Here is a 14,158-nt window from a genome sequence, read left to right as displayed (position 1 = left end):
TGTGTGTGTATGTGTATGTATATATATATATATATATATATATATATATATATATATATAGAAAGAGAGAGAGAGAAAGGTTATTTTAAGGAATTAGCTCATAGGGTTGTGAGGGCTCTAAGTCTGAACTCCATAGGGCAAGCAGACAGGTTGGGAATTCAGGTAAGAGTTGATGTTGTGGTCTCATTTCTGAAATGTGCAGGGTTGGCTAGAAACGTAGGCAGGGTTTCTATGTAGCTCTCTTGAGGCCAAATTTCTTCTTCTTTAGAAAACTGCAGGCTTTGTTTCTAAGGCCTCAAACTGATTGGATGAGTGGAATCCAGTTCATGGAGGGTAACTTGCCCTATTCAATGTCTACTGATTTAAATGTTCCTCATATGTAAAAACTATCCTCACAGCATCCTTTAGCCTAGGGTTTGACCCAACAACTAGGCAAGTAGCCTAGCCAAGTTGACACGAAGTTAACCATTACATTGGGATTTGATTTTAGCTATTCTAACAAGTGTATAGTGGCACCGCCTTGTTATTTTAACTTGCATTTCTCTAGTGACTTCTTTCAGAACTCTCATAGGGAGTTGTGTGTTGCTCATTTCTTTCCAGTGTATGTGTCATAATTATACTTTCATGTTTCTATGCAGGCTACATATTTTTTTAAGAAACTGGGCATTTTAGACAATATATTGTATCAAATGTGGTTACTGGCTATCACCTTAAAGAGAATATTTTGTGCTGGCTTCTATGATGTGTGCTTTCCATGCAATCACTGTTTTCATTCTCAGAACAATCCTTTGAAACAGGTACACTCATTAGGGTCATATTCCAGAAGACAAAGTGAGGATGAACGTGAAGGAACTTGCTTTGGGCTTCATACATGATGATCACCCCATGCTCCACAAAGACTCTCCCACACAAGCCACGGCACCACACGGAAGTGGGAGGGTGGGGCAGGGAGAGAAGGCGAAGAACTTGGTTGTGAACACGCTACATTTCAGAAAAAAATGTTCCCATAAATGGTTATTAAGAATCTCCCTAAAATAGTGTTTCACTGGACTGCTCAGGTGAAGCTAGGTTTTGCTGTAAGAACCACCCCTCGAATCTCCATGACTAATCCTGCTAGGGTGAATATTCGCTGCTGGTCTGAGCAGTAATCTAGGGCACTGCTGCTGGGGAAGGGGCTGAGCAATACAGCGTCTTTGATGCTGAGGCTCCAGAAGGTCGGTCCATGAACTTCCTTGACACTGTGGGAGGGAAGAGACGCCTGAGTGTCCTGTTCAGCTCTCTTGTTCTCCTGGACATGACACATCACCTTCATCCGTAGCTCACTGTCTAGAATTTGTCACTGGGTTCTGCCCAACCACAGTAGGACTGGAAGGTGCATGAGGACATGTAAAATGCTGGCTCAGCCACCATTCCTGCAACAATGGCAAGGAATACTACTTTTATCTATTTTTTTAAAGAGTAACACTTAAGAATTTATGCCCATTTTATACAACAGCTACTTTTTCATCCCTTACTAAGAGTGCTTTTCACTTCGTGTTTCATATTATATCTACACGTATGGCCTTTTATGACAAAAGGATCTATGGTGGAAAATTCTAGTGATATCACTCATTGAGACAGGTAAAAAAAAATGTAATAAAATTACAATGCATACGAAGGCACTAAACTGACATCTTTCGTTTCAAATAATATAGAAAACAAGATACTAATGTATTCAGAAGGAACTTGATCCTGGAAAACAACTAAACACTGCATATAACACACTTTTAATTGTACTTATGGGCTTGCACAAAGTTAAGGGGAATCTCCAAGAGGCAAAAAATAATCTGAATGAAAACAAGAGCTGAAAAAAGCAAATGTCAACATGAATCCTATAAACAAGAGTCTAAACATTGGGCCAACAACAAACTGACAGAGGAGAACTTGAAATATTTTTATTTATTTATTTATTTCCAGCATCCATGCTTTCTTTTATTAAAAGGCAAGTGTCTTGTAGAAATGTCAGTAACTTCAGCTCATCCAAGCAGCACAGTACAGTTTTACATAAGAAATATACATGACAAGTGGTGTTTGGAGCAAGTCTTTGCTCTCCGTTGTACTCATACCTCATGCCCACTGCTGGCTCAGGAAATCTCTCATGGTTTTTAACAGTGTGGAACTTTTACAAAGGAAGTTGTGTTGGAAGCCAGGAGGAAAGATCACTATCTTCACCCTCTCTTTGTTCCTATATGGATTGTGTGAAATTTCATAGAGCTTTTTTCCAAATTCCAAAGGCACCATTTTGTCATCCTCACCGTGTATAAGAAGGGGAGAAGACAGGAATTTAACATTTTCATCATTGAGGGAGACTAGTTCCTCTTTCCTCAGGGCATCCATAACTGTGCTTAAAAATCCTGGAAGTTTCTGGTAAATCTTTAACAAGGGATAATTGATACTTGCAACCCATATGTTGGTAAATGGAGCTTCCAGGATAATAGCATCAACTGGGAATCCTTCCCCTTCTAGAACTTTTGCAGCATTTGTTGTAACTCCTGTTCCCAGAGAGTGGCCCCAGAGACACACGGGGGTGGTACCACTTCTTGCCTTGGTCCACTCGTAGACACAAATAGCATCTGAAGTCAGCCCATCCTCCGTCAGCTTACCCGTCAAGTCCCCAAACCCTCTATAGTCAACAGACGAGACATGAAAACCACCATCACTCAGCACCTTTACTATCTCAAGTCTGTGAGGAGCTGTCCTGTGTTCTGCACTGCCATGAAGATAAACAATAATTGGGTTGCCATCATGGAGAGCTGCTTCATACCAGCTACGGCCCTTCCCCTTAGCATCCTCCCCGCGACAGCTAGGAACTGTGTGCCAGATACCCAGAATCACCCTAGGTTCAACTTTGATGTAGAAGTTCACTGTGTGAGGAATCTTTAACTCTGGTTTCTTTAAATCCTCAAGAAATGATGCTCTGAAAAGGTAGAAAACAATCAGCATGTTCATCAGAAGAGGGAAAATATGTTCTTTTAATGATTTACTTGTAAAGCTGGTACACAGAGTGGAAGTTTTTCTTCTGAGTGTTGAACAGGAGTATGGGAAAGATCTCAGGTTCTGTGCGACCATGTACCACCACGCGGTCACGCAGCCCTGCTTGTCTGTCTCCACGCCGCATCGCAACCCGATCCACCGCGGCCGCAGCCGCGGGAGCTGACGCTGTAGCCCGGAGCTGCGCCCGGCCGCCCGCCTCCCCGGCGGGGACGGCCTGGAATATTTTTAGAATAAACTAGAGATTCTGAAAGTTGGCCAGAGTGGTCCCGCTTGGGTAATACTCTGATTCCAGACAGAAGAAAATGCTCCTGGAAGAAAACAGCCACAATTTTTGTCCCTGGATTTCCACAGATTAATTTCAACCAATGGGAGATCAGAATAAAAGATCCTAAACACACAGGAAAAGAAACCACTATAAGAAAGAGTCACCAACAAATAACAGAGTTGGTTATCAGATACAGAATATAAAATAACTCTAACTGAAAATATTTGAAAAGATGTAGCACAAAATACAAATTTGTAAAACTCCAAACTCAGTGCATTAAACATCCATCTCAGAGCTCATGAGAAACCTAGTGGATTGGCAGGTATACGTAAGGAAATAATCCAGAATGTAATAAAAAGTAACGAGATGATGGAAGAAAAGTTAAGAGATGAAACCCAAAGAGAAAGTCACACTGATATTTGAACAGGAGTTCAAGAGAGAGGAGAGCTGTGGCAATAATTGATTAGATGAATGGCTGAGAATTTCCTAGAAATGATTAAAAAGTACAAACTCACAAGTACAGAAAGTACTATGGTATGCCATAAGACAAAGAAAGAAAAGGAAGGAAAGGAAGAAAGAACAAGAAACCAGAAATTCTTTCTTAGACATATTTTAGTGAAACTATAGACAAAATAGCAAAGAAAAGGCAAAGTTAATTGAAGCAGACCATGAGAAATGATAGCTCACTTCCAAAGAAATGCCAGTGTGTTGAGCAACAGATTTACAACTGCAAAAATAGAAGCCAAAAAATGGTAGAGTAACATCTCCAAGAGACAGTTAAGGAATATCTGTGAACCTAGAATTGTATATCCAGCAAAATAACTTCTCAAGAGACAAAGTGACATGAGGATATTCTCAGAGGAATACAAATAAACATTTTCTTTTAATTTATTTGTTGAACTTTAAGTTGAACTTTGTTGAACTTAACAAAGAAGAAAAGTGATCCCTAAGAAAAGGCAACACATTAGAAAATCTAAGCAAACATTGTATATAAAGGAACATTGATGATAACAATTAGGGCAGAATTAAGAGGACTGGATTGAAATGTTGTCAGTAGTAACATGTAAGATGTGAGGAGTTAAAATATTATAAGTACCCATTAAAATTTCAAAATTAACCACTAAAACAATAGAAATGAGAAATTGAGTAAATTAGTTCCAAGCCAGCTGATGGAAAATATGTAATAAAGAAAAAAAAAAATAAATTGGTTTTTTAAAAGGCAAAAAAGAGGTAATAAAATCATATCAAGGCAAAAAAAAATTTTATATGCATGTCTATATATTATTACATATATAGACATATATGTGTGTGAATGTGTCATTAAAATATTATATAAATGATCTAACTTGAGGTTTAAAGCAATTTTTCAGATAGGGTGCAGGAAAATTTTATTTCTATAATATTTTTAAGTGACATAATTGAAGCATGAGCACATGGAGCACCCAACGCTACGTACAAGAATATCAGAGCAGCACTGGTTAAACAGTCCAACTAGAAGCTACGCATACTCCCATTTCCTGAGAATGGATACATAAACTCGGGTAAAAAGAGCAAATGCAATAGCGTTGAGGAATCTCACAAACACAGTGCTCAAGTTCAGTAAACCAGGCACAAAAGAGTACACACTTTGTGATCCCCTTTATGTAAAATTCAATTGCTGGCCAAACTAGAGTGTGAAGTCGTGATGGTAGTCAACCCTGGAGTATGGGTGGTAATTGAAACGGGGCACGGAGTGAATGCCTGGGATGCTGGAAGTGTTCTGTCTGTCTGCTTTTACTCTGTGTGGTGGTTGCTTGGGTGTGTTCAGTTTGTCAGAGTTTATCAAGCTTAAGATTTGACTGTATATGTGTTATACTTCAATAATATGTTTTCAAAAGTCATGAGAGTTTGAAAAACTCTGTGTGTGTATGATCACATCAAAAAATAAAGTCCAGAAAATCTAAGATGTATATTAATATTAAATCTGTATTGTATTGATATTGGACAAAAAGACATAGGACAAAGGCATCATTATGGGATAAACGCATGGAGAGTCTAAATAAAATGAAATAATGTAAATATAAAGCAAGTTGTAAGTGAAGCTGACAAACCCACTGTCAAATCAGGAGTGCTCAACTGGTTTTTAAAGTATTGAAAGTTCAAAGTGATTAAAGTTTAGTTAGAAAGATACTTTGCATAAAAAAATTAATGTCTTGATTTATTGGAATAATATAGATAGTACCCTGCACCCATGTGACATTTACAAAATTTAACTTCTTATTAGGCATAGGCAATATGTCAAGTGGCAAAAACTGGAAATATTTTATATTAATTAGTCCATATTATAATTAAATTAGAATTTTATAAAAGAGAGGATAAATGTAAAACCTCCATACAGTAAAAGGAAAACAATGTTTTTAAATACCATATAGATATAAGAAGAAATTACTGTAGAAATGTAAAAACATACTTGTAACTAAAAAATAATGAAAGTAGAATACACTGGTACTTGTGGAACTCAGCTAAAATGATGCTTAAAGGAAAACAAAAGCATTAAATACTACATGAGGAAGTAGGAATGAGGGAATGTTTGTGAACTAAGCATAAATTTAAGTTTTAAAAAATAACAGAATAGATATCAAAATAACTGATGAGAGGGGAAAAAATGGAGAATGTTAACTAACGAAACAAAAAACTAACCACAAAATCGAAATCAAGAAAACAAAAGACAAACCTCTACCAAGATGGATGGAGATGAAGGATGATGATGAGGAGATTTAGGAGCAAAAATCACTGCTATGAAGAACGAAAAGTGGGAAATGGCATAGGACCATCAGATATTGATATTTTAATGAGATAATAAAAGCCAACACATTTGACAATTTTGTCAGAGTAGAAAGATTTCTAGAAAAATATAACATCCTGGAAGTCTTATAATCATTAAAAAGCTGAATCAGTAGCTACAAGTCAACCCATGAAGAAAACATTAGTATCAAATGTTTTAAAACTGAATTCCACTACCTTTCAAGGAACAGATTATTGTAATATTGGTCAACCTCTCCCAATAAATCAAAAAACAGCAATTCACTCCATGAGAGCACTAAAAACTCAGTGTAAAAGCAGACAAGGTGAGTTAGAGAACAGAAAATTTCAGAATGAATACTATTTATGTTCCTATATTTTTCAAAGTACATAGAAGAACCCAAATACTATTAATGTTGATATTTATAGATAATCTTTATTGATCACATATTGTGTGCTAACGCCATTCTAAGTGCTTTATAGGCTATGTCATTCAGTGTCACAGCAGTGAATGGGATAGGTGTGGTCCTCAGTTTAGAGACCAGAGGTATGAGGGTCAGGGCAAGTACATGTCCTGCTTCAGGCTACGGGGGCACAAGTGGAACATGAGTTAGAATGCGGTCTAACTCACAGTCCACACTCAGCATGACACTCCCAGGTGGTTGCTCAACTTTTGTCCTTCTAAAGCAACTTATAGTAACAGATTTTAGAATAGAGCCAGACATTCCCATCATTTATACTGATGGAAAGGAAACATAGCCATGTTTTACCCAAAATAATGGATACATTTTTTCATTCCTTTTTTTTTAAACATGCTAGTTTATAGTCACTTGCTGGTTTCTTTATTTTTCAACAGTTTTGTGGTCTTCATTGAGATGGAATGCTATATTAACATATTTTTCCACATAAGATCTGAACAGAGATTGATATAAAAAATTAGATTGCTCTAGAAAGCAGATGCAATGATTACATTAAGGGAATGATTTGCTCATGAATGTGACATTCTTCTAGTGGTCTATACACAACCACCATAAGCAAATGTTTGTGCAAATGACTTGAACAGTAAAATCTGATATATCAAACAGTACTCTTTAGACCTTGTAATGCATCTGTCAAATCACTTCATCTATTGTTAGAATATCTTTGATTCTATAAAACTCCAGGAATGGTAATTGAGAGAGAGAGAGAGAGAGAGAGAGAGAGAGAGAGAGAGAGAATCACAGGTAAGGACAATTGGCATTATAACCATGCAGACATATTTGTCCTGTAAAAAGTAGATTTGTACTGATTTCCTATTAGAGCTGTAAAAGTACATGGTCAATTTTTAAAGATATTTGAATTATGTATTGCTCTCATGCCATTTTCAGGTGATCACACTGAAACAAAATAGAAGGCATTAAGCCTAGCATCTCTTTTCTGTAAAATGGAATTACTTTTCTGAAATCATTGCAATGGTAAAGTCCTTTTTTTCCAATTTTTGGACATTTCATTTTATAGTGAATGTTTCTGTGTGTGTCATGGAATTACTACATTAAAATCCAGTGAACTTAGCAAGCAGTGATGAGGAGTCACACCAGTGTATAGTCTGATTTTATACATTTTAAAGGAAGTACGTTTTTCTACCCTCGAGCAGTATATGGAGCTAAAGAAGAGGTATGTCCTCATTTGTATCAGTGAAGATGAAGAGCAATTAAACAGTTGTGTCAAATAATATAAGCAGATTTCCATCAGTTATGTTCACATAGAAACTTAGGGAGTTTTTCATAGGCAAAGTTAAATTTTCACTTCCTACTATTTTTGAACAAAATTATCTCCAAGTTTTTATTGTAGTACTTAGTTTTGTACTTGAATGTCAGTGATCAGTAGCTGGTATGTTTTTACTCCTTCCCAAGCTAGGAAAATAACAAGTCTTATAAAAGATAAATGGGAAGAGTTACAGTAGTAGATGATGCTCCTATGATATTCTACTGAAAGTAGCCTGTACAAAGAACTCTGTCCATTTCCAAATGTACAGGCTCAAGCCAGGCTCTTATCTGAAGGTCATCCATAGGACCTGTACTGAATTCTACACTCCTAAAGTATCTCTCATAAATAACCACAAAAAGGATTTATGTTACCTTAAACTCTCTCATCACTGACCACCAAGATATATAAAAACACACATTAATGATTTATGTGTCCCAAATCTCCTTGGCAGGAAAAAAATAAGAGAACAAAAATCAGACAGAAAACTCATACTATTTTCCTTTAGCAGGTATGCTCAATAGACCAGGAAGGGGAAGAGCTACACTTGAAAAGTACTTGTATTAATGTAAGTCAAAACACCTCAGACCTAAGAACTTAAATTTCTGTTTTCTGAATCCCAAACCAAATGTTTTATTTCCACATTCTAAATCCCATATACTAAATATTTGAGAAAAAGGCGATATCCACTTGATTACAATAGCTTTTTTGCTACACACAATGGGAGAACAATAGAAAATTCTGTTATTCATTCAATAAACAAAATTTTATTTAGTACCATCTCAATGCCAGGCACTATAGACTTGAAGTTTAATAGTGAGTGAAGGACATTGATAGTTAAAAAGGTGATTGCAATATAGTTGGTTCACAATCTTATCTTAGTTTCAGGTGCACAGCATAGTGATTCAAGATTTTTATAGATTATACTCCATCTAAAGTTATTATAAAATAATGGCTATATCTCCCTGTGCTGCACAGTATACCCTTGTATCTTGTTTATTTTGTACATAGTAGTTTGTGTCTCTTAATGCCCTACCCCATCTTGCCCCTCACCCCTGCTGCTCACTGGTAACCACCAGTTTGTTCTCTCTATATGTGAGTCTGTTTCTGTTCTGTTATATACATTTATTTTAGTTTTGTAGATTCCACATATAAGTCTGTCTGACTTATTTCATTAAAGAAAGAAGGTGATTTGAATAAAGTGTGATGATCACTTTCCCAGAGTATATGAACAGAGCACAAAGAAAGGTTGGGCTTAGGCATTGTAGAAAAAGCTTCCAGAAGGTTCTGAGGAAATGGGGATGAGCAGAAGGCAGAACTACCATGCCCCTCCCCACACCAGTGATGGATAATTTTATGTGTCAGCTTGACTGGGCTAAGAGTTGCCCAGATAGCTGGTGAAGCATTTTTTCTGGGTGTGTTTGTGAGAGTGATTCCAGAGGTATTAGCATTTGAATCATTAGGTTGAATAAAGACGTCACTCACCAATGCAGGTCGCCAACATCCCATTCATTAAGGGCCTGAAGAGAAGAAAAAGCAGAGGAAAGCCAGATTTGTTCTCTGCATGAGCTGGGCATCCCGCCTCTGTGCTCAGGACAGGAGTGCTCCTGGGTCTTGGGACTTTGGACTGGCATTGGTTCTCAGGTCTTCATGTTTGGGCTTGAACTGCACCACAACCCTTCTGGGCTTCCTGCTTGCAGATGGCAGACTGTGGGACTTAGCCTCCATAGTCATTCATAGCCTTACAATAAGTCCCTTTCTATGTATCTATATATGTCTTATTGGTTTGTTTTCTCCAGAGAACCTTGATCAATACATCCCCAAAGGAGAGTCACCAACTGAGGGCTGCGGAAAAGAGAACACACCAGGAAGAGGTAGCTCAAAGGAAACAAATGTGGTCACAGGAAGTGTGAGAGAGGGAGCAGACCCCATCTCATGGAGTCTCTTAGCCAAGCTTGGAACTGAGTCTGAGGAAAACCTTTGCCAGTTAAGTGTTTAAACAAGGACACTTATGATCTAGAAGTGTCCCTGTGGCTAAGATTTGGAAAATTAATTAGAGGAGACAAGGAGAGTGACTACAAGTCTCGGATATGGGAAGGGCGGGATGGTGAATGCCTAAGGAAGAAGATATGCTTCCAGTTGTGAATGTGTGATTCGGATAAGAGTGAATAAATTGCTGGTGGTCTGTGCTGCATGTGAGGCCCACAGGGGAGTGGGTGGGAGGAGGGTTTGATAACAAGGACGGATGCTTCCTGAGGGGATGAATCGCTGCATTAGTCAAAGTTCTCCAGAGAAACAAACCAATAGGATATGCATATATGTAGAGAGATTACTTGTAAGAAATTGGCTCAGGTAATTGTGGGGGCTGAAATGTTCAAATCTGCAGTGTAGGTTGGCAGGCTGGAGACCCAGGAGGGACTCTGATGCAGATGACTTCTCAATGCCGTCTGCAGAGTAATTCCTTGTGCTTGAGGCAGCCAGTGTTTTTGTTCTGTTTTGGCCTTCAACTGTCTGGATGATCCCTACACACATTATAGAGAACAATCAGCTCAAGGTTAACAAATTTAAATACATAAATCTCATCCCAAAACACCCTTTCAGTTGACACATAAAATTACCCATCATGAGGCCACACTTTGTCAACTTGGCACTCATATGCATCTCCTTAAACCATACTTAATCTCCAAATAAAGAAAATAACAAAGTCATAATTTCAGCTAACATGATACAACTGTCCTGCATACACCTGAAAATGTACTAACACTTTCCCAGAGGAGGACGAAAAGTCTTTGCATGATGTTTATTCTTCTCCTTGATATTTCAAAACTACAATACTATGATGGAAACCTTACAATACTTAAATACTATGATATAAAAATCAATATATCTCATGTTCCTCAATAAAGGGTTAAAGAAGGAAGAAAGCCAAGATGCTTAATACACACACACACTCATAACAAAATAAGGATGAAATACTCATGACAGTTATGGTCCTCATTTCTGAAGCAGGTCATGTGCTGGAGCTGGTATTTATAACTACTTTCCTCTACTAATTCACTTTGCTTCAATAAGCACCTCAGCTGGTCATGGTTCTTTGCCTGGTGGGGTGACCCAAGCCTTCATTCCTGAGGGGTCTGGGTCATTAGTAGTCCTGCCTGGATTGGGTTTTTGTAGTTTTCTATTGACCTTAACCACAGGGCATGGTAATACTAAGAAACACCCTAGGGATCTCTTGTATTCCAGACATACTTTTCATTACCTCCATTGTGGAGTAGACCTCCAATTTCCCCTTGGAAGACAGGATCAGTCATCCCATCCAGCAGAGTAACTACTACCTTTTTTGCCTGTTGATTCACAGGCATAAGGAATCCAAGGTGCCTGGGGAGAAGTCTTCACTTGTGGTTCAACTGAGCCTTTATCATGTCTCCTTCCCTTTTGTAACAAAGACATCTAGGCCATCAGAATATAAGGTAATGGGAAGAGGAAGCAATGATTGTTCTTGTAGGTGACCAGGGGTATAGCGAGTGATGCCACTCCCATTTCCACCCCTTGATCCCTGGACCCATCAATCCTGGCCATTGGAGAAGTAACACTGTATTTTGGATGCTGATTCAGAGCATATACAGTCTCCTGGAGAAACTTTCCCCATTTATGCAAAGTATTTCCACCAGCTGAGATTGTAAATGAATCTTCAAAAGGCCAATTTACTTTCTCTCAAGACAGCTCCTTCAGGATAGGGGGAAACATGGTAAGACCAGTGAATTCTAGGAGCAGAGACTCATTGCTGCTCCTCATTTCCTATGAAGTTAGTTCCTTGATCAGAAACAGTGCAGGGTGGAATATAATGATGGTGGATAGGCATTCTGTAAGTTCACAGACAGTAGTGTTAGCAGAAGCATTGTGTGCAAGGAAGGCAAATTCATATCCAGAGGGTCTATTCCACGAAGAACAAAATGTTGCCTGTTTTTGGATGGAAGTTGTCCAATGTAACCAACTTGCTACCAGGTAGCTGGCTGATCACCCCGGGAAATGGCACCATATAGGGGTCTCAGTGTTGGTCTCTGCTGCTGGCAGATTAGGCACCCAGCAGTGGCCATGGCCAGTGCAGCCTTGGTGAGTGGCAGTCCACATTGCTGAGTCTGTGCTTAATCTCCATGTCTGCCACCAGGGCCACTTTGTTCATGAGCCCACTGGGTGATGACAGGGGTGGTTGGGAAAAGAGGAGGCTCATATCCACAAAATGGTCATACCGTTCACTTGATTATTAAAATCCTCCTCTGTTGAGGTCACCCTTTGGTGAACATTGACAGGAAACAAACATCTTTACATTTTTGTCTACTCAGGTCTATCCACATATCTCTTCCCTAGTCTTCCTTGTCACCAATTTTCCAATCATGTTCTTTCCATGGATGTTTCCTTGACTATCCAGACAAGCCATTGGTCACAGTCCATGAATCAGTATATAACTGTACATCTGTTCATCTTTCCTTCCAAACAAAATGAACAATCAGTTTCAGTGCTTGATGTCCTGTCCATTGGGAGGGTTTCCCTTAACCACGCTCCTTCAAGATTGTCCCAGGAAGTGGTCATAATGCTACAGCTGTCCACTTTCCAGTAGTTCTGGCATGGTATACAGAACCATCTGTAAACCAGACCTGAGTCTTCTTTTCCTCTGTCAATGGTCACAGGGAGCTCCCCATGAAGCACTAGGTGCAGGTTGGGAGGGAGAAAGCCGTATAACAGGAGCGGGGTCCATGGGCACTTAGACCACTTCCTCAGGTAACTTACTTGTGCCTTCAGGCTCTGTTCAAGCCTGATTTCATACACACCACTTCCATTTGGTGATGGAAGACTGCTATCACCCTCAACTTCATGGCTTTTTGGGTCAGATAACACCCAGCTCATAGTGGGCAGCTCAGGTCCTGTGGTGACCTGGTGGCTCATGGTTAAGCATTCAGCCTCCACTGAGGCTGAGTAGCAGACCCCAAACTGTGTCTTAAAAAGAGGTAGTTATCTGTGGAGAATGACAGGGCTTAGCTCCAAACTCAGAACAACCTGTGCTGTGATTCAGCTACTGGAGACAAAGGCTCCAAACAGCATCCCTACCTGCCACTGACACTCCAGGCACCTTTAGCTCTGCTGATCCTGTGACCCAAGAAGCAGAGAAGCTTGCATGGCAGCCTGGGCCTGCTGCAGAGCCTACTCTTGTTTTGAGCCTTACTCAAAACTAGTAGCTTTTACCTAGTGAGATGAAAGAGCTGGGGTAACACACCTAAATAAGAAATATGTTGCCTCCAAAATCCAAATAGACCCACTAGGTATTATATCTCCTTTTGGCTTTGGAAGGGCCTTTTGAAACAACTACCCCTTCACTTTAAAAGAGATATTGTGACATGCTCCACCTTAGTTTTGGTACCAAAATCTGATCTGTATTAGTGCAGGTTCTCCAGAGAAACAGAATCAGTGGGATCTAACTCTATCTATCTATCTATCTATCTGGGTATAGATAGATAGATAGATAGATAGATAGATAGATAGATAGATAGATATAGATAGATATAGATAGATATAGATATATAGATAGATATCTTTCTATATCTATAGATATCTATATAGATATCTTTCTATATCTCTATCTCTATATCTGTCTCTAGATAGATAAGTAGTGAGAATAAGAAATTGGCTTGCACAGTTATGGGGTCTGGAGAATCCAAAAAATGTAGTATGTTCCATCTGGCTGGAAACCCAGGAAAGCTCATAGTACAATTCCAGTCTGAAGGCCAACAGGCTGGTGACCTAGGAAAGCAGATGGTGTAGGTGAAGTGTGAAGGTACACTACTGGAGATCTCCCTCTGTTTAAGAAACCCAGACTTTTTGTTCTCCTCAGGTCTTCAACTGACTGGATGAAGCCCACCCACATTAAAAAGGCAATCTGCATTACTCAACATTCATTGATTTAAATGTAAATCTCATTGAAAAATACCCTATAAGTTGACACATAAGTATAACTATCTTAATAGTCAACCTTCATGATGAATTTTAGGGATTCAGAAAATTCCATTTATTAAAGTAGAATTATGTATTTTATGTGAAAATCTCAAACTTGTAATGCTGGAAATATTCCTTCTGGTGAATTCCTATAACAATATTAAACATTATTTGAGTGAAAATTTTTTCATTATTTAAATTTTATGTCTAGTTCTTCAGTTGTTTCTAACAAATGTCAGGCCTTTATAAGCCATAAAAATGCATTAATTATATGTTTCTTTTCTTTAATTTTCCTCTTCCTTCCTTCCTTTCTTTCCTTCTTTCCTTCTTTCCTTCTTTTCTTCTTTC

General features: G+C 38.6%; 1 protein-coding gene across 1 annotated transcript; it reads right to left on the bottom strand.

Annotated features, from left to right (window-relative positions):
* Nucleotides 1-1,960: 1,960 nt before the first annotated feature.
* On the bottom strand, nt 1,961-9,399 carry ABHD12B (abhydrolase domain containing 12B). Its single transcript, XM_027124169.1, has 2 exons — nt 9,308-9,399; nt 1,961-3,247 (listed from the first exon to the last, which is right to left on the bottom strand). Exons 1-2 carry the CDS (start codon nt 9,397-9,399, stop codon nt 2,107-2,109), a joined length of 1,233 nt encoding a protein of 410 aa, XP_026979970.1. The 3' UTR covers nt 1,961-2,106.
* Nucleotides 9,400-14,158: the final 4,759 nt, after the last annotated feature.

Source organism: Aethalodelphis obliquidens, unplaced genomic scaffold, assembly GCF_003676395.1.
Source record: "Aethalodelphis obliquidens isolate GAN/ISIS:26980383/991018 unplaced genomic scaffold, ASM367639v1 scaffold27, whole genome shotgun sequence".
NCBI lineage: Eukaryota > Metazoa > Chordata > Mammalia > Artiodactyla > Delphinidae > Aethalodelphis > Aethalodelphis obliquidens.
The sequence above is the reverse complement of the archived record's forward strand: the minus strand, read 5'-3'. Positions and strand labels throughout refer to the sequence as shown.

Bases quoted from the DNA above. Each gene is read 5' to 3' on its own strand.
- ABHD12B (XM_027124169.1), bottom strand. From the start codon at position 9,399: ATGCCCAGCTCATGCAGAGAACAAATCTGGCTTTCCTCTGCTTTTTCT. The intron at 3,248-9,307 runs GTGAGTGACGTC...AAAATATTCCAG, and splicing joins GATGTTGGCGACCTGCATTG to GCCGTCCCCGCCGGGGAGGC.